The 25,518-nt window shown below is 33.6% G+C and overlaps 1 protein-coding gene across 9 annotated transcripts in view; it reads left to right on the forward strand.

Moving 5' to 3' along the window:
• KIF6 (kinesin family member 6) overlaps positions 1 to 25,518 on the forward strand; it is a 167,679-nt gene that overhangs the window by 37,964 nt on the left and 104,197 nt on the right. For 8 of the 9 annotated variants that reach the window (XR_003527361.1, XR_003527362.1, XR_003527363.1 and 5 more), the window contains exons 8-13: positions 1,291 to 1,434; positions 5,610 to 5,696; positions 8,377 to 8,480; positions 19,322 to 19,427; positions 20,308 to 20,446; positions 22,433 to 22,645. Coding sequence is in view for 6 of the 9 variants with exons in the window: in XM_027641239.1 (XP_027497040.1) it covers positions 1,291 to 1,434; positions 5,610 to 5,696; positions 8,377 to 8,480; positions 19,322 to 19,427; positions 20,308 to 20,446; positions 22,433 to 22,645 (793 nt within the window). In the remaining 3 variants the exon portion in view is untranslated. The remainder of the gene's footprint in view (positions 1 to 1,290; positions 1,435 to 5,609; positions 5,697 to 8,376; positions 8,481 to 19,321; positions 19,428 to 20,307; positions 20,447 to 22,432; positions 22,646 to 25,518) is intronic. The other variant, XM_027641240.1, reaches the window with a different exon arrangement.

Consider the following 25,518-nt stretch of genomic DNA (forward strand, 5'->3'; position numbering starts at 1 on the left):
TTCAGATTCCACCTGCCCTACAGACTTCCTGCATGAGCTTCAGAAAAAATGAACTTCTCTGTAACAAAGTTCCCATTTTTAATGGAAATAACATATCTTCCCTCTGGCTCTTTTCCCATCTTGTCTATTCAGATTATAGTCTCTGTGTGGCAGAGGCTGATAGTGTGCTTATTAATGTATGTGCTAGACTACTATGAGGTTTCTATGCAATATTATTAACCAACAAAGTTTTAACATGTTTCTATATAACAAGTTGTAAATATGAGATTTGAAAACCTTGATCCAGGAATGACTTTCCAGACATCCTTTACAAGATAGTAATTTTCATATTATGCATTCACGTCTGTCAGGGCTGCCAGTGTAAGATTTATAGTTTTAACTTTTAACTTTCTGAAGACTGTTAAGAGAAACTAGTGCCACAAAAAAGTTGCTACTAAATTTTCTAAAATAACACTTTTTGTAAATGCAGCATAAATTAAATATATACTGGAATGTAATATTTATTATTAAAGGAAAACCAACTCCTAATGATTTAGGAGAGCTTGCACAACTCATATAGCTACAGTTTTTCAGTACAATCCTTGGCCCGATAACAGTTCAAATCTTTTACATCACAGGAGATCATGGGGTAATCTGGCCTTTTATTTAATAATAATTAGGTCCCATAATATAAACAGCTGAGAAGGGAAACTGAGAATAGGAGGTGTACAATTTCCTTTTTGGCCAAGACGTATATATTCTGAACTGAATCATTTCTTTCCAGCAGTACATTGTATTCATGCACCCTTTTATTTGTGCTTTACTTTCCAAGACATTTTCTCAGAAATAAATGTATCAATCCATCTAAGAAGCACATGCTTTAAGAATGTGTAATTTTTAAAGCATGCTTTAGCAAATATTGAGGAAATTTTTACTTGAATACTATGCATATTTTATTGTTAAGACAAAAAAGTATGAGGAAGATTTTCAGTAAGTTCCTGTGTTATAGGAAAATCTGTGGGTTTGAGTTTATCGTGTTCAGTTTTCATGTTGCTGAGAGACTGTAAGGCTAGGGTATGATAAAATGTAATTTATTTGGTCTTTCAGATCCAGCTCCTACAAAGACATATAAACACGCTGAAATTTAAGTTGAAATTCATTCAATAAAACCAGCAGGTTTGCAGCTAAGGTGCATAAGCATAGTTTTATTGTATCAGAAGTTCCTGAGTAGATTGTTTTTGTTCTTTTATGTGTCAGTCATTAATAGATATATAAATTTCCAAGTCCTTTCTGTTTTTGTTATTGTTTTAGGTAATAATTGCCCTTGCAGAGAAAAACCGGTCCCACATTCCTTATCGAAACTCTATGATGACCTCAGTGCTAAGAGACAGCCTGGGAGGAAACTGCATGACTGCCATGATAGCAACACTCTCTATAGACAAAAGAAACATAGATGTATGTTATTTTTATCTATTTTGAACAAAAATATTTCCACTTCTCTAAAGACCCTGCTCTTTTGAATTTTATTGTAGTTTACAATTCAAATATGTATGCTTTAATTCTTATCCTTATTAAAAAAAAAGAAATTAACTTTGTTTCCAGGAGATAATTTTATCTGTAGAAATTGCACTAGGATATAGACATATCCATTAGGAAATGTGCTTTTCTCTAAGTAATCTCAAGTCAAGGAGCAGTTGGGAAATGATTTGCACTTAGTACTGTACTGTTCTTTTTTTTTAAATTTACTGATTTCCTGAGGAATAAATTTTTGAGTTACGAAAATGCATTTCCACTGAAAGCCTTGACAGAACTTGTGTTAGTCTTCTTTGGAGTCAAGACTTCATTGAGTGTGGTAGACAGCTGGAGAGTTCACTAGGGAAGAGAGAGAATTGGGTGGGGTAGTTTGGGACTTATGGAAATTTTTTAAATACTTTTATGTCCCTTTACTAATTTCCTTCTCTGGAATTATGTGTAGTGATGTTTTCTTCTCTTTGTTTACAAAAAGGGCTGTATTTTTTATTAAAGGGTTGTAGTGATGGGGCTACATCTGGCTGGAGACTGGTCTCCAGGAACGTTCCCCAGGGTTCAGATCTAGGACCAGTTCTGTTCCAGTATATTCACCATTGATCTGAATGCAAGATTTGAATGGGCCGTTACCAAGTTTGCTGATGATATCAAACTGGGAGTTACTGTTCACTCTCTTGAGGGACAGGAGGCCTTGCAGAGGGATCCATATGGGTTGGAGCATCAGGCTGTGAGTAATGGGGTGAAATTTAACAAGTCAAAATGATGATTCTGCACCTACAGTAAAGTAATGCTCAGCAGAAACATAAACTGGGAGAGGAGTGGCTGGAAAGCAGCCATGTAGAAAGGGTTCTGGGGGTGCTGGTCAGCAGCAGTTTCAATGTGAGTCAACAGTGAGCCCTGGTAGCCAAGAGGGCACCACATCACGGAGCACATCAGACCAGCAGGTCCAAAGAAGTGATTATCCTGCTGTATGCGGTGTTGGTGTCTGCATACACCTTGAGGGCTCTGCGCAGTTCTGAGCCCCATGACTTAAGAAAAATGTGAAGGTCCTTGAATGCATCCAGAGAAGGGGAACAAAGCAGTAAGGAATGTCCTGTATGGAGTGGCTGAGGAATTTGGGCTTCTCTAATTTGAAGCAAAGGAGGCTTCTTTGATCTCTACAACTCCCTGAGGAAGGAAAGCAAAGAGGGAGGTGCTGAGCTCTTTGCCCTGATATCCAGCAATAGAATGAATGGGAATGGTTTAAAGCTGTGCCAGGGGAGATTCAGGCTGGATTAGAAAGCATTTCTTTATTAAGAGGATGATCAAACATTGGACCAGGCTGAGAGGTGGTCGATACCCCAAGCCTGTCAGTATTTAAAAGGTGTTTGGAAAATGCCATTAACAACATGCTTTAACTTGGTCAGGCAGCTGGACTAGATGATCATTGTAGATCCCTTTCAACTGAAACAGTCTAGTCTATTTTATTTTAAAATATTTAGTGATGTGAATAGATAGAACCCCCGCTCAAAGCCATTTGTAATATATTTATTTCCTGATTTTATTAACATCAAAGCATTCTAATGTGAATAAACAAGAAAAAAAAACTATTTAGCCTAAGATTGTTTTCCGAAATACAGTGGAAAGCATTATGCTAAAACCATACTTCATCTAGTTGTGGACTTCTTTTTCTTTAGAAAATGGACTTTGCTGTTAAATGAAAACAGATTGTTCAGACTTGCAAACATGTAATTATGTAAGCATATTGTCTTGTTACAAATGCAACTGGGTAAGTTTGTTAATTTTATTTTAGGCTCTGTGGGATTAGCACCCTTTTGTATTTCAATTCATCAGGTATATGTATCTCATGTTGTGTTCTAGATTTCTATTTTGGGAATATTTAGCCCAAGCAATTATGCAGAGTACGCTACTGACAGTTTTCATGTTCTTGCTTTAACATATACAATCCACACAACAGATCTTATTCTTCAGCCCTCCCAAAAATAAATAAATAAATAAATAAATAAATAAATAAATAAATAAATAAATAAATAAATTAACCACAAAATCTCTTCCTTGCTCCCCGCAATCTGATATGTCCAAATAATATAGACAGATGATAAGTTAATATGTCTGAATAATGTAAACAGATGGTAAGTCAATTACTGTCAATTAATGATAAGTCATTAGAAAATGTCAGAATGAGGATAGTGCACGAATCATTATCTTTGGTTTGCATGTTTGAGTATTTTTTCCCGTGGGATATACATTTCATTCATGAGCAAAGCACGAGACAGAACTGCCACCCAGTGGGAATTGAAGTTGCATAATAAAAGCTACTTTCTTAAGGATCCGGTGGTGTTTCTTGCAATGAAAGCAATGAAGCAGAGAACTCAAAGTAAGAAAGGGCCCTCATATGAAGAGGACAAATGGAATACTATCCTAAGAGAACTAAATTATATCCCTACTCCTACCAATGAGTTTATACAGAATTTTTCAGATCACTACATCACATTTTTTGTGCTAGTTTTGTGGAGTGCTTGAATGAAGATGTTGATTCTGAATTATAGATATATTACTTATTATATCTGTAGCTGAAGCTGAATGGAAGCTGTTTTGAACTGAAGATTGTATATTGATAGCAACTACGTATAATTTTTTTGGTATTTTTGACTTCACTTTCCTTTCTGTTAAGTGTGGTCATTACACACACTTGCAGCAAAGCAGTAACTAGAGGGTTAATTGGCTAATTCTTGTGAAGCCCTGAGGTACTGTGATGATAAGCATGGTAGAAAAATGATTAGGAAATTAGATGTCAGGCTTGATGACTGTTTTCATGGCATAGAATAAATAAATTGTAAGCTTACATATTAAACATCGAGAACTGAATTGATTAGCTACTCATTAATTTAATATATGCTTCACACTAAACAGGGCAAAGAGATCTGATGGAAATGTATGTATGTGTAGTGTACATATAACTGTACTCAATATATGTACAGAACTTAATTAAAATCACATTAGCTGATCATCACTGCACAGGAACTGTACAGCAGAGGCAAACACAGCTAATACTGTTTACAACCATCTTAGTTTAAGACCTTCCTTTCCTTTGATTCTCTGTGTATATTATGTTTTGGCAAGAAGCACTAGTATTTTTCCTCATGTAACCCTAATTCAGATACCACCCCTTCAAGCACTGACAGAGACAGAAGTCCTGCAGAAAAAGAACTATATGAACATAACATTTAATTTGGTATTTTCATATGTTAGAGGACTGAAAACTGCAGAATTACTTTGATTCTGAAAATCAATTCTGTTACAATAGTAAAGTACATGTAAATTCCATTTTAAATGCAGTATAGCACATCTCAAAATTTTATCGTACAGTTCTCTAGCAGGGTCTGACATTCAAGTATCAGCTGATTTCAAAGGAGGAACAGTACGTATAAGGATCTTTGATTTCATTCTGTGCCCTATATGGGATAACACACTGATTATCAAAGAGTTTCGTCCACAAACTCAGTCTTGTATCTTTTTTTTTCTGCCTTCCTTTGTCCTATGTCCCATCTTAGCTCATCTGACATTTTTTTATCTGGCATCACAGTTCTCCTGTATGCCTTCTAGTTCCAAGTCTCCCAGCTTGTTTCTCATTTTTTCTGGACCTCCACTCTTCCCTTCATCTCTTTTCCTGCTGTCTTTTGCATAAAATGATCTAGTCCCATTTTCAGCAAAAAAAAAAAAGTGTTAGATAATTTTCTCTTTTTCTCATAATTTCTCTCAATTCTCGTAATTTCTCTTTTTCTCATAATTCAAACCTTATTACCTTCTAAATAGCATGGCTTTCTTATCCTATAGTGCCAGTCAGGGACTTATCTGAAACACAGATGGTTCGGAGATTAACTGGATCAATAAAATATGTACTATGATTTAACAGTTTTATATGTCACTCTCATTAATATGCTAACCTAATTTCCTTTGAATATTGTTATAAATGATAGAATATTTCTGTAAAATGCTCAAAAAATAGAAACATAATTTAATGACTTCATTAGCAGTCTGGTCTACTTACCTGGTGCAAAGCTAACTGAAATTCTTCTCTTTTATTTTTCTTTTCCTTCCAGGAATCTATATCAACCTGCAGATTTGCACAGCGAGTTGCTCTTATTAAGAATGAAGCAGTTCTTAATGAAGAAATTGACCCCAGATTGGTGAGAGTTGTCTGGGGGCAGAGAGAAGGAGATTGCTTGTTTTACATTTTAATAATTAGTAGCAGTCAAACTGATGTCGAGAATTTTATACTGAATCATCCAAATAAATTGGTTTTAGATGCAAGTTCCAACTGTTTTCTGTAAAATAACTGCCATTATACTCTTTTTCTTTTGGACACAATTATAAAACCTCTAAAGGCTTTACCAGCTCTTAAAGCATCTGAAGAGTAATGGTCACTTTCATTATTGGGTTTGTGTTGTTTTTTTCAGAATGTTAATTTCTAAATCATAATAACACATAATTGGATGGCTCTAAACCACTTAAAAATATGCTAAGATTACTAGTCACTTGGTGAAAGCACACTGCTGCACTGAAATGATTTGTGTATTATAAAGCTAACAAACATACAGATACAGTTCTTCCTTGAAACTGGTTCAAAGAACATTTTAGCTAGGAAGAAAGAATTCTGAGAAGTTACCTTTAGGAAAAAAAGTGAAGACAAGTAAAGCAGACAGAAATAGGATTTCTAGAATCTGCAGAATATTAGGTTATATAATGTAAGAAGCATTTGTTGTCTAAAACTTGAGGATTAGATGAGTAATGATTTCAAGTGACAATTCATTAATTGTTACTTAATGGTAATTATCATATTTCAGTTATTGTTAATGATTGTGCTTTTTTGTTGTTGTCTCTTGTCCTTGAAATTCAATGGGAATAGAAGATTCTTGTCAGTTTTTCTGCTGTTTTTCTTTTTCATTTATTTATTTATTTATCTCTCCAAGCAGTTTCTAATAGTAACAGCATCACAATTTAAGAAGAAAGAAAGGCCAAAAAATCAACCCAGTATGCATTGAACAACTTCTTCATTTCTGTCTCTCTGTCCTCTTTTTTCTTTCCTGTGTAGGCTTTATAGTAGCAAATCATGCAAAAAATTTCTTCCATGGCCCCAGAAGCCTTTGATTGAGGTGTAACACATGCAGTCTCCTGAGCATTTACTACATCCTGTGGAGCAATACTCCACGAGTTTGGTATGTCTTGCTCTGGAGGATCACTTAGCAAGTAAAGCAAAGTGGACTCGTGAGAGTTAGAAAACTGTCCCCCCTTGTGAAAAGGCAGGGGTACACAGGTACCTTGACTTTATGTGGCTCTGTGCTCATTGTGGAATTTGTTGCCCATCTTAACTACCTTAAGTACATTCCCAGCGTGCAACCTGATTATTCAGTAAACTGCTCAATTTAGGATTTTTTTTTTTTTCATAAAAATCCAACACAATTTATTGGCAGTTTTTATCATCTGTGAGTTGAATGCATGCTTTATAAAGGGAGTTCATAATACTTCTTGATAGATCTGAGTTAAGACTGACTGTTGCGTAAAATTTATTCTACATAATGGAGACTTTCTGACTTTTTATCTTACTAGAGAAGATGAATTTGTACTCATTGTACTTTTAAGCTACTCATCTTTTAACCTCTCTCACTCATGACCAAAAATTTAAACTGAAAATAAGAGTCTTGACCCTGAATTAAACCTCCTCTTCTCTGGCCTTCATATAAAATAGACATTGAATAGTTCCGCCTCTGTAGATTTTTGCTTGTCTTATTAATACTTGAAAATCAATCTCTGTTTGTATCCTGAAACTGTTATTTCTGTTGTCAGATTGCAGTTAATCGTGCTAACAAATTTGAACATTGAGTAGAGATGGTGATATCATTCATCTGTCTACCATTTTATACTCCAGCCTCAAGTTTTATTTGCTTGACTCAGTAAGTGGTGCAGACTACATCAGCGTGTGGCACCAGAGTGGGGCAATATGAAATTAGGTTAAAACGTTTTTCCTGCAATATTCTCTAAGTGTTCTTGCAACTTCTCTAACTAACAGTTCATCACTTTAATACGTTCTTAAATAAAATATTATAAGCTAGCCTTTCATACTTTTGTTGTAGAAAATATGTTAACAGTAGATCTAGGGTTAAAAGAAATCATCAAATGCATATTTAGAATATTTTCATTTGTAAAATATGGTTTCATGCAGACATTTTTTTCCCAAAGTAGTGCTCCAATAATGAACTATTAGAATTTAAAAATCGAGTTCAGTTCTCCAAGCAATTTTCTCACAATCATTACTATTCATAATGCAATTTAATTTTGTTACCTTATGATATTAGTTTGTTGTTAGCAACTGATGCATCCTACAAGTAAAGTGTGCTATAATTCTTATAAAAGTGTTTTGGAACTTCTGTTTCTAAAGGGAAAGTAAAAAAAAAAAAAAAAATCACTTTTGGTGTGTAGTTTCCCTTTCTCTAACAAAGATGTCAGTTCTTAAGTGTCCTTTCATTATTAACAGGCAAAACTAATAAGACAGAAAAGCTCTTTTTATTCCTATGTTAAATTTTATTTCTCTTTTGCAAGGAATCTTTTGAACTCTTTCTGTACAGCCATGTCTTCTAACACAAGCATTTACTGAGTTTAGAAGACTTTTCTTTGTTTTATAAATGGAAAAAGAAAAAAAAGGTGTTTGATGTATTTAAGGCATTTTAACAGTTTTTAAAAAAAGATACCTTGTTTAAAAAAAGATAAAACCGAAGTATAATATTTACTTAAACTCAACCTTCTAATGAAAAAGTCACAAACTAGCTATTATTTGTAAATGATGCTTGGTTTATGCCTTGCTGTTTACAGATGATTGTCCAACTGAAAAAGGAAATCCAGGATTTGAAGGATGAGTTGGAGCTGGTGACTGGCAAGCAAAGAACATCAGAGCTTTCACAAGAAGAGCTGCTTCAGTAATGGCTTACATTGTTTTCGTTTTTTCTTTTATTATTATACTTTTCATCAGTTTACTTTTCATTTACTGGCATAAATATTTAAAATTATCTCAGAGTTTTAAACTTCCCTGAGTGAATAATAAAGTGAAGTTAGGTGCCAGTTTAGAATGGCAGTTTTCCATGGAAAGCTCTATGAGGCTGCTGGCTGTGTTTTTGCAGCCTCAGCTTTGAGGAAGTGAAGTAAAGTAAACGCAAAGGATGGGAATGCCTGTCAAGTACCAGGCAAAAAGAAGTGTTGTATAATAGTGCAGAATGAAAAACAGTCTCTCTCAAAAGTGGATATGGAATCTGACTAGAGTTCGAGGAATATTCTTCTACTAAAAAGTATCCTGCTGCAACGTTAGTTTGATGTAAACCAAAAGAAATCTTACATTTGTGATCCACATATGTAATGTCTTAAAAGCCAAATATTCATTTTTGTTTTTACTGAGCATGCTATTGAAAATGCAGTATTAATTCGTGTAAGTATTGTAACATCCTGCAGCTTTTTGTAACAGATCAGTACAGAGTGTAAGATCTTTCTATATATAATGTAGAAATATTTACTTTGGTCTAAATGTTCAAAATAACTTAATTCAGTTTCCAGTTTTGAAAAATTTATTCTGTAGGATGGACCTACTTAATCTTTGTACCTCATCTCTGTAAAGAAAGAAGTAACAGCCTAATTTTGTTTGGTAACACATTAACGGTAACGGAAATGAAACTGTGAGAATTTTTAGTCTTACTTTAATTTCTCTTGGGACTGGTTCAAAAGACAACTGTCAGTGCTAACATTTTCCTGAAATACAGAAGATTCTGGAGACATGAGGACAAGGTACTACCTTGAACCTTGAGTTTCTCCTGTAGATTGTTGTCATTATTAATTCTTGCTTTGTTTTAATTAAAAAACAAAATGACATCTATATCAAGGATGAGAAGCGAGGTAGCATTATTTATATATATATATATATATATTTATACTGTTAATCTGAGTAATTTTCAACATGGGCAGTTACCAGCATATTCTTCTAACCAGAAATGACCCTTCATTTCGTACTGATTTAATATGTATTTATCATTCTGCCCAAACATATGGGAGTCAAATGCATAAATAACATTACAAAGTAGCACTGGATATGACCAAGACTAGACATAGAAAGAAAATTAAAGAAACAGCAAGAACAAAGAAGTATCTCTCTTTTTTATTACATGAAGAATTAAATGCCCTTATTAGTTAGTTTCTTTTTGCTCTGACAGAACTAGTCCTTCAGAAGGTGACTGACTCAGTGACTTAAATAATCTGTATATTCATTTAAAGATGTGTTTTGCTAACATTATTATAAAAGCCTGTCACTGGGTTTTTTAAGATCACACTCACGAATCCTACTTCTTAAGATTTTGCACCTGACTTTTTGCCACAAAAATGGCGTTCTTATGAATGGGAATGGGTTAATGGTTGATTAAACTTTTTACTATGAATATGCAAAGAAAACCTAGGAAGGAACCATCTGCATACAGTTGAACAATAGCATGCAACTGGGAGGCCTTGTTTCAGAAATGTGACTATACAGTGTAGTAGTTGTATGTTTTTGCTTGTTATCTGTGTAGCACGATAGATAGTGCATTGCACTGTCAGAAGAGGTTTCTTCTGAGATCATAGCAAGGAATTTTGCATCTGATTACTTCAGAAAGAAGCAGGGAGGAGACTTTAATGACTTTCTACCTGTAATAAGACACAGAATGAGAAATAACTGTCAAGGACCTCAGCTATATTAGGTCAACAGAGAATATTCAACTTTGAATTTATCATTTATTTATGTTTACTCGGGCTCATGTACCACAGGTGTTCGTTGTTTTAAAAATAAGTTCATTTTTGGAACAAGCACTCTGCAATTAAAATATAGAACAACACTTAAGTACTGATGACTGGGATATAATGCTTCTCCTGAAGATCACTAGTAAACAAGAATGACCTCAAACAATTACTCTCATCAGTCATCAATGCCATGTAATGGCATTGTTCAAGGATCATTATTTTTTGTATGATTTAAAGTGAAACAAAAAAATTGGATGTACAGAGGTTTTTCAAGCAGAGAGCCAGAGATAGTGCTAGAGAATAACTGTCATATACATCAGTCAGACTGTCTTATTAGTGCTCTATGCTGTAGTTGAATGGAATGTCACAAGCTAAGTCAATCTTTTTAAAAACAATTCAAGTGGAGGAAAATATCGGATGTCAGGGTTTATGAGTTTTGCATTTGTGTGTGTTGTAAACAGTGCTCACATAAACTGATGTGGACTGAACACCCAAATGAAAGTATAATCAAATGATAGTATAAAAAGTCACTACTTCAATGAAAATATCTTTCTATGGGTTTTAACATGAATACTTTTTGAGCTTGCTTTCATATGGCAATAACATTTGTGACCACACTGATTTTACATGTCTGAACCTGAGGTCCATAAATGTTCTGAGCATTTATGACGATCAGCAGATAGCATGTAAGTGCTCTGTCTCCAGTTAGAGTCTATCAATACATAACATGACATCTTTATGGCAGTTCTGTTTTTTGAGACTGGCCATCTGAGTTTGGAGCTGTTCATTATCTGGAGAGTTCACATTAAAGAATAGATGTACCAGTGAGTAGTCCAAACAGAAGTACTGACCTGGATGAAGCCTTATAAAATCATCATTGACTATTGCTAAAAAATATCTATTTTGTGATTTTCATCTAGTTTTGCATCTATAATGAAACCTGAATAATATTATTTATCAGGAGACATATAGATCAGTTTGTTATGACAGGAGAATAGGAAAAGAAACATAGTATAGGTGATAATGCAACATACTGTGTTGTGCTTTAATTCAAGTTGCCACCCAAGAAGGGTTCTTAGGGGACTAGTACCGTAGGGGATTTTTTTATTATTATTATTGATGCTTTTTTAATATGGCAGAGAAGAATTTCTAATTAAGGTAATTATGGATTTCAAATGCTGTTTTGACGTTTTTGCTTAGTTGGGATATCTTCTGTTTAAACTTAAATAAACTGTATCTCAGTATATATATGTGTATATATATATCTGTCTATAAATAATCCAAGTTTATATAGATCTTTTCAAAATTCCTAGACTTTAATGAAAGTCTTACTGTAGTTAATTTTATTGCAAATAATTAACTAATAAGGAGAAGTGTTACAAAGTATAGTTGTATAAAAAATGGATGTGTTTTAATTCTTCTTATTCTGATTTGGCATATGTATTTTTAGGGAGGTCAGAGCAAAATTAATCTGCTCAAAATATTCTGTACCAGTTTTTTAATTTATTCTTTGATTCTGAACACAGTTGGTGAAAGGTATAAAACATGTCAGTGAAAAACTCCGTGCACTAAGAACATACTTACTTTGTTGTCCTGCACAAGTCTTTTTCTCGGGCACTTTTCAGTAGAAGACAGATGCCAAAATGAAACTGAGTCCAGTGGTACATGTGTAGATCCAATATTATTTTTTTAGTCTAACAAAATGCTTAGGTTTTTTGCTCTCCATGTATGTTGCAGGATGTGTTGGTGATTGCCCAGGAAATAAGTATTAATAATACGTTAAAATTTTATTTTGTATGTTTCTTGACTTATGAAGTTAAGAAATGCCAAACATTTCTTGCAATAATGAGCTTCATTCCACTTGCTTATGTTCAGGACATTCTAGATAAAATCAATGGGCTACTCAATGCAATTGAATTTGTTAAATGTTTTATGTTGGTATATGAATAAGCTGAGGTTACTTCGTTGGTTTTTTTTCCACACTTAAATCAAATATGTGTCTTCAGGGATTTTATTTTTTTTATTATTCATTTAATGGAAGGAAAAAATGTGTCAGATAGGCTTTCCTAAGAATCACTACAATGTTCTATTGTCATTCACTGTTTAAAACAAAATGGAAAACAAATGCTCTTGACTTTTCTTGTGAATGGTAAATTATAATACAACAGAACTTAGTCATGTGACTAAAGCTACAGCTGTCTGTAATTCTTATTTCAGAATTCTATGTTAAATGGTAAGCATTTGCATTAATATGTCATATTTTTTATTTTATTACTTTATTCTCATAAATTTTAAACATAAATGAATTCTGCTGCTCTCATTTTGTTTATTTAAAAAGGAAAGCATAAAAAATTTAGCTAGACTACATAAGTAGTTCAGAATGTAGTTCATAAAATGCTTCCAAAATCTGAATTGCTTGCTTTGGATCTTACCATCTACTTCCTTAGCTGTTAAGGGCTGATCTAAATATTTCTTTGAGCTGGAGAACTGGTTTCTTGTTTAGGAGAAAAAAATAAAAAGGGGATCTTTGGACTATTTTTAAAAAATAGAAAATAACATCATACATCCCAAATACAAGGAAATTGTACTCTCACAGGCTTCTGAGTTATGCTTTAGAATAGAATTAAATTACCTTCAAATGATGTTTTTTTTCTTTTATAAAATGCATGCCAAAAGTAAAAGGGAGAGTCCTTTTTTTTTTATTCATTTGAGATTTTTATTTTTTTTAATCATATAAATGAGCTCACTAGCAATTTACAATCTGTGCCCAGAAAGTCAGGATTTCAAATCAAGGTCCTGTGTTCCAGAGCACCCACGCTTCCAGAGCCTTTGCCAATTGGAATTCTCTAAGAACAGGACCGGAAGTACTGGCTTAGCACTTTAATTTATTAATAACTTTACCTTATTTCTTTCAGATACATATGTTATTACAGACACTTCTATTTTTTACTTCAACAGTCATATATTGTTCATCATACTTAAATCCTGGATATCTCATTACTTCTTTCTGTCTTTCATTTTTCTGTTTCAACATTGTGACATCTGTATGCTATCATGGTATTAACAATATTGCACTGTTGTACAATATAAAGCTTTAAGAGTTACTCAAGCTGTTGAACAAATGGCTTCCTTTACAAAGCAGAGCAAATGTTCTTATTTGCTGATGTTAGTGTTGAATTTCAGTTGCAAGGTGGAAGAAATAAAGGCATGTCACCTTGCCTTTTGTCAACACAGCTCTGCAGACTGTTGATTTCTGTAGCAGTTATCAGACTGACAGACATGAGCTGTGTAGGCAGTATTCAAGAGAAAAGAAGCTATCGTAGCAATAAAGTAGTCTCACATTAACTGCTAGCTCAGATGCTTGATTTAGAATGCTATTAAATCAATGTATTTCTCTAGAGGACATTTTTTCTCTTATATGTTAAAAAATCTTTAGTGACAGCACAGAAGGTTCAGGTTCCTGATGCAGATGCCTGAGCTAGATGCTTAAAGTAAGTGTAAATACTTTTCTGTGATCCTGCATTTTGTTCCAAGGCCACTGAAAGTAGGAAAAAAAATCTTATATTATTTAAACTGATCACCTTTTACATTGAAATTATTGAGAGATAATAAACTGTAGAATTCTTTTCAAAGGTTAGTGAGTTTGTTTTAGTATGGGGGTGGAATGAAGATAGACAATGTCCTGTTTTCTAATGCTCAAAATTATACCAGTCATCTAATGTCATATGGTTCCAAGAATCTTAATGAAATATAGTATAACTAATATTAGTGAGATGTATGGGAAAACATAACATAGCTTTAGTTGATTATTTAGATGCTTGAAAAAATCTTGGAGGCAATTTTCAAATACATATGGTCAAAAGTGATCATAGAAGCTTTTTGAATCTCTCTGAAATTCATTGATCAGCTGAATTCTTCTGAAAGTGCTACTAAGTACCTGTTTGCATCTTATGGCACTATAAATTCATTCTGAAAATCTTTTTCTTTTGCGTCTCTACATCTAATTAATAACCTGTAAGTGATACTTTACTGAATCTTTTTAAAACTACTTCTCCAATCTATACTGTAGGAATATCTTGGTGTTCATCCATATAAGTAGTTTTGGCTTCTTCAAATAGTTGTTATGCTTGTTCTGTGTCCTTTCATTTTATTTCAAGTTCTTTCTACCTTAGAGATATTTTGATTTTTTAAATTTTGATAAACTGAAGGTTAATTTTCTCTTGCTACTTTTACAAATACTTCAGTGATTAGAATAGGACTACTGTTAGGGCCACAAATATTAGTTGGCAGTGAGTAGCATTTCTTTATGTACATGCTTTCAGCTTGTTTTTATAAAGTGCTGTTGAAGAAGGAAATCATCTCCTCAGCAAGCACTTGACATGTTTCTTCTCTGCAAAAAAATTGCATGTTTAGAATTACTGTAGGCACTTTTTTCCTGTATGAGCTAGTCTTGGTCTTTTTATCATCCATTCAAAATCACCCCTAGTTTTACTGATACAAAGATCATAATTGAAATTAATGATTTTCAACATCTTACATCTGTCACATGGCAGACATTTAATTCAGAAGAATCTCCTGTAATAGTTGTTATAGTTGTTAGAGGACTATATAGATATTTTTAAAAAGCGTAAAAATCTTCCATACTGTAGAAATGGAAGACACTCAGGGACTTACTGCTCTTCCTTCTGTGCTCTAAGACTGCACCAGATCAATGCAGCCTATACCAGGGCTTATGTAACTGGTTCCACTATTTAGTTAACTTAATTATTATTAGTTCACCCAGAAGTTAACACACTTTTTTTAAATTAGAGGCTAAGCAGTTATTTCTGGATAAAGAATACAGCATTATCCTCTCTATATGTGTATGTGCACTACCTGTCAGTAATGTATTAGAGCTCTTCTCAAGGCCAGCTCAAATGTATTTTGTGTACTTTTATCTTCTGTCATTCCATTGACAGCAATGCCTGGAAAAACCTTCCTTGTTTCTCCTGTCTTCCATAGCATTATTCATAAAATCCACTACTTAGAAACTCCATGGTCTTCCCATACAGATGCACACTTGAAACTAACTTAGCTTCAAGTTAGCTGTTCTTAAATATAATAGTAATTCTGCTCCAACTATCATGCCTTTTTTAGATCAAGTCATGACATTTGTAGAGATGTGGAGTTACTTTTTTTAAAGAACATAGACATCATTATTAAACTTAAATATAATTTTCTGAATTAATATGTGAAGGAGAAATTGATATCAAGTATGTTACCAATGAAAACTATTACAAAATCAAGCTAAACAAAATTCTTTAATTAGAGACCTCTCTGATTACCACAAGTGTTTTAGTAGCTGCCTTGTTAGCAGCCTATTTTTCATAAACTTGGATTTCCATTTTGCTTGTCACAGGCTTCACAGCTGACACACAAAATTAATTGTTCTTTAAGTTAACTTAGTTTCAATACATAATATACAGTGGATCATGGGTTAAAAGGCAAGCTCTCCCAGAAATTAATCATGGCACATAAAGCAAGGTCAAAACAAGTCCTTCCAAATCTGTGATTTGAGACCATGCATCCTGCAAGCTATTGAGAGCTCCAGACTTTAAAAACATACTCTCAGTTGGCTGGGAGTGCTTTTCTGATGCATTTCAGCTGTGTAATTTGCATCCTGGTTCATCCAAACATATGACTGATTCAGAAGCGGATTTTTTTAAAAAATATGGAAGTCTGTTATTTAATGAATGGGTAAAAGTGAAATAGCACAGTGCTCATTTAATCATTTTGCAGTTGTGCTATCAGAAAAATTGGGTGGAATCTGAAATAATGTGGATAGAAAGCTTCTGTGATTTATGCATGGTCTAAATGGTAAGCAGTCTACATTAGAGAAGAATTTCTGAAGGGTGGAAAGCAACAGAAGAGAAATAAAACTGATAATGTAAAAACTGTCTCCAAGCTGCAGTACAGTGTATGTTTACATTATTTGCAGAAAAAAGATATAAAAAGGGAAATGCTAGACCAAGAATTTGGGACTGATTCACAGTCACTAATGAGAGAGCACTGTTAGTTTAACACGTTTCTATCCTAACTGTTTATGACTGTTCTACTGTGAGTTTTCTTCCAATCATCAACATAAGAACTTGTGCTTGATACGGCTTGTGGTTTTAGATTCTGTTTTCATGATTCAAACTTGCCTGGATCAGCGTTGCAATACCTTTATTTTTGTACTGTGTTCATTTGTAAAAGGTCGCTATCAAAATTAGTTTTAAATTAATCTCTTAACTCACACTATACATTGACTTATAAAGCTTCTGTGTGTGTGTGTAATCTGTGTTTTTGTTTTTTTTTCTGGTGAGCACTGAGAAAGAAAACCTCATTCTTTGTTTACTGCTGTTTTTCACAGAAAATGGGTCTTTGTTTGATACTTTCATATTCTTCCTCCTTCAGGGAATTTCTGTTGGGAAAACTATTCTTTCTGATACAGCAGGGTTCTGGCAACAGGCCTCAGCACACCCTTGCTCTTATTAGTCTAAGTTAGGCCTGCTGTCCTCAGGGCAGAACCTTGTAGTCCTAAAAGTAAGAATGGAAATGTATGAAAAATTACTTTTTGAGGCTTCATCTACTGTAATAACATTAAATAATAAATATTTAATGCTCTGTAACTTCCTTTACCTTACAACATAAAAGAGAAAAGGGAAAAAATAGAACCATTTTGGATCTCTGTGAGTTATGAGACATCTTCATATGATGCTGATTTTGCTGTCATGTGAAATTAGCTGTGATTATCCATGCTGCAGTTTTGATTAGCATAAATTCTGCTTGCTAATGTTATTAACTACAACAAATGAAAGACTTTTGTTTTAATATTTTTTTCTACACAAAGATAGAAAGTTTAGGATTTCTAAAATGTATTTTTAGGGGGGTTTCTTATGTTAGTTTAATACTTTCAGTGGAAGTATCTTGTGGTTAGTTACTTTTATTTCAGATTAATGTAGTCTTTTCTGATGTAACTCACCAGTATAACAAAATGCCCTCAAATTTAAATAAGTTAAAGTGACCATCTTACATTAAAGATAGGTGACTACCTCAGAAGATATCGTTATTGCTGAGGAGAAGGGTATTATTCATCTCTTAAAAGAAATGGAATGAAAACCAAAAGCCATTTTGGCTCTCCTTTACTTTTAGAAAGGTTTTTCTCACTTTGTCCCTTTCGATAGGAGGGCAACTACAGCCTGTGTGAAATGTTTTGATTAGAAAGAATAGGTTGGAGTTTTAACTGTGCATGTCCTATATGAAATACGTAAATCTTTTACAGTCCTATTTTACATAACTCTGTGCTTGACTTTTCATATATTCCATATATTTAATTTCATTTTTATGGATATTTGTAGAGATAAATATAATAAACTGTTTGAGTCAGGAATATGATAAGTAAAAGAATATTCACCTTGTAAATTCTGTTGTCATTTGTTTCTGTGCCACCTAGCAGGCAGACATACCTTGTCTAATCTATATTAGGAAAAAGAAAATGTATAGTCTGTATTCTTTTTTGTACTTATTCTCAGTTGTATTTTTCCTCTCCTCCTGTGATTCTTTATTGTCTCCTTGATTTATTTTGTTAACATCTCTGCAATGAAGTAGCATTGTTAGGTTTTTTTCATTTGTAAAAATTAAAATCTTGCTACTATATAAATTCATATGTTGTTTTCACAATCCTTGAACTGCTAAATCACTTAAATTACTATGAAATAACATTCAAAAGGCTTGCATATTAATTGAGGAGCTGAACAAAACTCATCCAAAAGAAACACTAGGCACAGAGATGGTTCTGAACTCTTGCCCTTTTCAGGCAGTTGTGTACTGGCTGCAGCTACCTTAGATACCTTGGCTCAGGTTCAGAACTTAAGTTTGTCTTCTGAGGATAATAAGCTAAATAAGCATTTAAAATTATAAAATTGTGCTTTACAGGGTATATGCCTGTCATTGTTTCCCACCATTTGCCTTCTAAATACTTGTAATAGCATCTGTCAGGAACCAGGAAGCCATAAATCTAAAACCAGTTGGTGGAGTTTGAACTTGCACTTGCTGTTTTCCAGAAATGTAAGTGGGTTAAGGGGCTAGTGTGGGATTAGAAATCCTCTTCCCTTTGTCTTGAGAATGATCTGCAATGCATCCTGGAATGCAAAACCTGGAAAGATGGTGAGAGAATGCAAGGGGAAGTCTGACTCTATCAATATAGCTGTGACATCCAACTTAGAAGCATGGTATATTATGGCCGTATAGCTTTCCAGGTTTTAATTTGGTTTTGAAAAATAAAAAGGCTTCTGTGTCCAGATTGTCTTATGAAGACTGAATTACTGAAATAAGAATAGTATCTCCCTAAGGAAGATTTTGTCAGTTGTTTATAAAGAACACATTGCAAGAGAATAAAATACTTACTGCATTTCATTATTCAGAAGAAGAGCAGTAGGTCTTTGAGAAATCTGTAAATACCTGCATTAAAAGATAGTTTGCTTTGCTTGGTGGTTGGAGCAGGTAATTTTATGTATGAAAGCTATGCTGTCTGCTGACTATTGTAGTAGAAAAGGAAGTAGACTTTTCTTTTGCATAAATAATCATATATAGTAGCAAATCCTCTGTCCAAAGTCTCTAAAAATCTAGTCTTCTGAGAGGACAGGCTTTCGGTTTTGTCAATTGTAAGATAGCAAAGAATAAAAGGTTATAAAATAAATGAGAAAAAGAAAATATTACTTTTTTGATGCTGTTAGTTCCAGAACTCTTTCTTAGCAGGTGCAAGTATGTTCAGATATGCAGTTGTTGGATCTCCAGTATCAAATCCAGCTTTTAGTAATCAGAACAAAAGTACGTTTCAAATGCATGGACCTTGAAGGAAAATAGCCTACTAATATCTGGGAGCTTGGTACATTTTGTGTTGTATTTGACACACCACTTTGCAGAGTTGTCTGCTTGTTTGCGATTTTTTTTTCTTCTCCTAAAAAATGCTGTGTATTTTCAGGTTGGATGAGTTAATTGAAACATTTCTCAAAGATAACGATTCTGATAGCACTCTGGATGTTGGTGCTGACATGCGCAAGATCAAGTATTGCTTCATTCATATGAAGGTATTTTTTTAAACATGGATGGAAGTGCAGCTGGCACTCTGAAAATAACTTGAAGACATTCATTGTTGAAAAGTGTTAAAAAAAATGCAATACAGTTGAGGGGTGCTGAAGAAGGGTAAAGCACCTGAACTTTGAAGTGCTTGGAGGACTGATAGAAATTTTAAATTTAATTGGAAAAATTCACCAGTGTTTTGTGGAAACCTCAGCAAGGATCTCAGTATGCAGTAAATTGTAATAGAGCACTGGTACTTATTGGAATCAACACAGACTAGTTATTTGTGTTATGGCTTGTTCTTCCCGTCTGTATTTCCAGCACTGTGAAGGCCTTATTTTGGACAATTATGTTGAAAGATATGAAAATGTAGATTAAAACCACTAAATCCCTGAATCTGTTATACTAACTCTCCTGAAGGTGTTGCAAGCCCTTCTGAATCATTGAGCAAACAAGATATGCTTGTTAATTATGAAACTAGTGAGGAAAGCAATAGAAGATAATACTTTTCTGTATTTTGGGATACAGTTTTTCCAATAAAACAATGTATACATTCCTGATCTTAATTTATTGTCCTTAAATAATTATTTTTAGTTATATTGTTAATATTGAAAGTTCTGTCATACTAGAGAACGCTGGAATTTATGTCTAATTTATGTCTGAGAGTAAAGTAAACTGTACGCTTGGTAGTGAAGATTGACCAATACAGTTTGTTCCCTACTTGACACAGTAGATGTAAGTTGACAGTCAACTGGTGGCATGATTTTGTTCTACCAAGAGCCTAGAAAGGCTTTACCTTTCATACCATAGCTAGACCATCTCAGAGTAGAATAATACTGAGCTGGAGGTAAAGGTAAAAGAGTATGCTTTTTTTGTTTCTCCTAATAGCAACTGATGAATCATCCCAAAACTTCTGATAAAAAACTGCTCTCACAAAACATCTCTGAAGAAGAAGACACTAACAAAGAATCAGGAGAAGAAATGGAAAAACTTAAAGACCTTCTGCAGCAAAGAGACAATGAAATCAGTATCCTTTGCGAGGAAAAAAATATTATTTTGTTTTGAGATGGGCTTACAGTTTGGCTTACAATGGGTTTTGTATATGTGAGATAGGCTGTATGGAAGCTACCCCCACTGTGTTAAAGCAAATGCAGTGAGCAAATGAGCAAATACTCAATTCCCAACTTTTGTGTAACAGGACTTCTGCTTTGCACCTGCGTCTCTTTCGATTGTAACCCAAATCAAAATCCTGGATCCGAGCACCATTTAGCTTTAGAATGGTCCACCCAATATCCAAATAGTGTGGGTCAAGTCACACCTAAAACACTCTCCTCAAGCAAATTAAACCATTTTTTAGAGGGGAAAACTCTCATGCAGTATAAAAACCAATTTATTACCTTACAAAGAATAGAATTTCCTGTATGTGTTATTTTTAGCCAAATGAACTGCTACTTTGGGGACTATTGGGCTATATGCCTTTAGAACAAATATAAAAGTTGTACTTTTTACATTTAACTTTAAAATTTAAAGCTAAAGCTTTTTGGACATAAAAGTACTAAACTGCTCAGACGTGCTTCATCCATTTCACTGCCTCACAAGAAACATGAGTAGCTGTGCTGTAGCGCAGTGGGTGGGAGTTATTTTTAGCAGATTGACAGAACTGTGGGCAAACTGCAACATCGTGGTGTCCCTAACTTTGTGGCTACTCATTGGGTAAAATTTGAATATGGCAGAGAAAAAAATATGGTTTTGCTAAGTTTAAAGATAATAGAGATTCTCTCACAGATACTAGTAAAGAGCAAACCCAGTTGTGTTCTTTGTGCTCAGCAATTTCTGATGAATTTTAAATGTCGAATGAAAATAGCATTCTTCATTGGGGTATAACATGCTACCAGTCTGAATGGAGGTGTTGGGAAAGCTTCTCTAATTCTGCTCTGTCACAGATAATAATATTTCCATTTTCCAAGGTGCAATTTCAAATAAATTTATCTAAAACTCTGACTCATTCCTTTCAAAAAAGACTTCAATTTTTTTGTCAATTTTAATGTCTGAATTCCCAGAAACATTTCTTCCTGAAATGAATTATTCCATTAGTATGGGAAAAAAAGCAAAATATCTCTATCAAATGCACTTGTGCTGAGTAGATTTACACAGCTTTGTTTGTACGAGAAGGAAACTTGTGGAAATCCATGTTAGAATTATATAGGGAGTACGTAAGAATTAAGACTTTGAAGACAAGACTGATTTAGAGAGTTGCTAAGTGACTGTACATCATCACATTAATAACATGTCTAATGTGATGAAGTGGTGGGAAGTATGGAAGCTGTTTAGTTAATAAACTATGAGTTCCTTCTTGCCTACAATAACTAGAAGCTATCATAACAACTGCATTGGAAAGTGTTTTACTATTACTACCTAGTCAAGTTAATTATATTCCCTAAAGACTACTTAGATTTTTTGCTGTTCATTTAGAAGATTAATTAGTATTAAAATGAATAACATATCAAAAACATATCACAGGGATTTCTGTGGTTTCATCTGAACACACACAGGATTTCCATTGTACGCCCTCTATGAGCTGTTAGGCAAAATGTGTTTGTACCAAATATACTTCCAGTAAATGCATAATGTTATTGCAAGAAATTTCCTAAAGACCTTTTCTGCATTTTAATAAACCTTCTTACTGTGAAAAGCCTAAACATTTGCGAGGCTACCTGTAAGTTAAAATGTTCTTTTCTTTTGTTTGGAAGTCTTGTTTATTACAAAATTTTAAAAATAAAAAGGAAGTGTCACACAATGGCAATAAGATCCTAGACTTTTCCTTCCTGTTTGTATGTAAATGCTTTTATCAGGAGTTGATTGAATGGGATCAACAATTTGTGGTCAATGTGTGAATTTGTTAATGTTTAGTAAAAATGAGTCTGCTGTTTGGAAAAACTGAGGTGGATGATTGTTGCTCTATATATATTAAAAAAAAATAAATTCTTAATTATTTCCTTAATGTATCGTGCAGATATTCTGGTAAATATGCTAAAAAAAGAAAAAAAGAAAGCACAAGATGCTCTTTTCCAGCTTAATGCCAGCTCTGCTTGTTCTACAGTCTTGGAGCAGTCTCTCTCTATAAACTTGGAAGATAGGCAGAGCCCATCTAGCTGTTTTAGTCTGAAAGGGGCAAAAGATTTCAGCTCTTCTGTTCACAGACTACCTTTTCTTTCTAGACAAACAGGTTAGTGTAATTAATTAAGAAAACATTTATTGGATTATTCCAGTATGATTTACAGCATATGAATCAAATGTGAACCAAAACAGGAAAACTTTATTTTCAATATCAGTCGTTATTGTGCTAATTCTGTATCTACAAATACAGGGTTTTAAATTTAAAGCTCTCCCAAAGTGCTGATGGCTTTTACATGCTGATGTGACTACTCTGTGGGACAGCCCTACAAAACTAGAGTATAAATTCAGTTGCAGGCCCTTGAATCTTTGAGTAAATTCTCAGAAAAAAAGACCTTTTGAGCATAATTCATTAAAAACATTGAACAATTTTAGGTGGGCAAATATCTCTGCATTCCTTCAGAGTGGCCTGACATTCTGCTACTGGTTGAATAATGTTGGCAGCACTTGCACTTGCAGTCTTTTGTAATGTATAGCTGATAGCTATTATAATGATAATGCCTTATAATGTTATGTCTTAAAATGCTTGTGTTATTGTGCTCAGGAAATACTTCAAATGGCACACTTAAAAAGGTAGTAGAAACATTTACTAATACTACACCTACAGCCTTGCCAGTGTACCTTAAACCCAACCTCAGGAGACCAATTGTATCTACAAGAATATAACAGTGTTCAAGCTCTTTCATTGTGTCTCTGAAAATGACAGTATGCTCTCCCTTATATAGAAGTAATTTTATTTTTCACATTCTATTTTTTTTATTTCTTCAAATTCTCAAAGTAACAAACTTCAGTATTTATCTTCATATTGTAACTAACCTTTATATTTAAAAGTTCTTGTAGACTGAAGATCAAGTATTTTTGAATTCAGCTTTTTTACATTTTGATTCTTCATGGTACCAAGAGACATATTTGAGAAAAATTTGCTATGTAACACTTGTAAACATATACAAATAGTTCAATGTTGAAAAAGGACTCACTGTGTATGTATATATAGTATGCATAAAGCCATCATATCAGATGTTAAGTTGTGCTACAGGAGAGTAACTTTAATGAAACTTAATAAATTCTTTTTAGAAGTATTAGAACTTTTCTGTAGTCTTTAAAATTGCATTTGAATAATAATAATAATAACAACAACAATGGATCATGACCCAAAAATTATCAAAAATAAAAAGTATTTAAGAACAAGAACTAAGGTAAAATAAGGCCAGAAGGCTCAAGTAAAAGAAAAAGAAAAAAAGTAAAAGAGAAAAGTTCTGTGAGTTAGTATAAAGGAAGCCCATACTAGGATAAGCAGCCTATGTGCTGATTAAAAAAAAAACAAAAACCACAACTATAAAGTACAGATCAATATCACATGAAGAAAAAGTCTGTAACCAAGAAGCATTCAATTTTTTTTTGCAGGCAAGTTACTGTTTTGAGAACCTTAGCTGAAAATTACCATAAACCTCGAGCCGTTATTACTATTTTTCTCTTTTATTATAAAGCTACGACAGTGCAAAGATACATTAGTACATTCCTTGGCAGCTTAAAACTCTTTTTTCTGTCTGCTAATGGCTAGGATGTAGCTCTCTTTCCTGGTGAACTCAGACCTGAACACATTTGTATGCCTCAGATTTGATTAATCCTGTTTGTTCTATCTAAGAATGAAGCACAATGTCTTGAAAGAACACCATCTGGTGAAAAACATGGTTGTCACCTTACACAGCAAAATAAGTAATTTTAATACTCTAGTATCCACTAGATACATATTCTGACTTCAGTTTTTCCTTTTAACCTTCGAATTTCTATATGGGTTTGAAAAGCTTTCTCATCACAGGCTACTGCAATGATGAAATTGTCAGCTGGCTGGGGAGGCTTGTGAAAGAGTGGGAAAGAAGTTTGAGGGACAATTGCAAAAGTATTAAATATTCTTCTCAGGAGTTAAGTTTTACCTCAGGCTTCATCAGACCTCATAACTAATTCTTCTAATATTGTCTTGCACACTTCAATTAATATGGCTATTAATTAAAAAATTTCCAGAAGCTTATGTATTCAACCCCAAAAGTTTTAAATACTGAATCATGAGATTAAATATTCAAATCATTAGTTTCCAGAAGACCGAGTTTTAAAAGATATGCAATTATAAGTAATATTTACTGGTAATTTTTTTGAAAATGTGTTCTTCTGCATACTAAATTTTCAGAACTAGCTGCAGCCATTCCCAGAACCGGATTTTATAAGATTTCAGGGATCTATTTCACCTCATTTGTAAGAGTGATCCCACCGGATTTAAGTATGTGGTTAAATCATTGTGGAAGCAGCTCAAACAATGGAAATAATATTAAACAGCATGGATTGCATATGTAGGGCAGTTTTATAGTTGGTATTTGAAAAGGGTTAAATGTTAACCATTGCAGTTTTCTTTCCTTGCATCATCTGAGCTGGTTATTTATGACAATAAGTAACAATATTCTTGCAAGTTGTTAATTTCAAAATCCACTTAAAATAACTTCTTGCATAGTTTTTCGTGCATAGTTGCATGTTGTCTTTATTTTCTAGTTGAATTGTTCAAATAAAAAGGTTTTTTGGTGTCAGTAGGTTCTAGAAGTGCATGTGTTTTTGTTAGCAAAGAACATACCTCATCCTAGATTACCACGTATAACTATAACATGTTCATGATTTGCATTTTTGTTTACTTTTTTATGCATTTTATGAGGGGATTTTAAACTGAAAGAAGAGAGAATCTTCAGCTTGGATTTCAGACATGGCAACTAACAAGTAGAAACTTAGATTTTGCTAGTGTACTATTGGGAATGCTTTTCTTAAACTAGTTAAGGTTGCCAGTTGTCCTCTAAAATTCCTTTGTAATTGAATTAAGAGTCAATTGTCACACTTGCTATTGTTTCAGCTACTGAGGAAATCCCTTTGCCTTCAACTTTTCCT

Source organism: Corapipo altera, unplaced genomic scaffold (genome assembly GCF_003945725.1).
Source record: "Corapipo altera isolate COAL_440 unplaced genomic scaffold, ASM394572v1 48b, whole genome shotgun sequence".
Lineage (NCBI taxonomy): Eukaryota > Metazoa > Chordata > Aves > Passeriformes > Pipridae > Corapipo > Corapipo altera.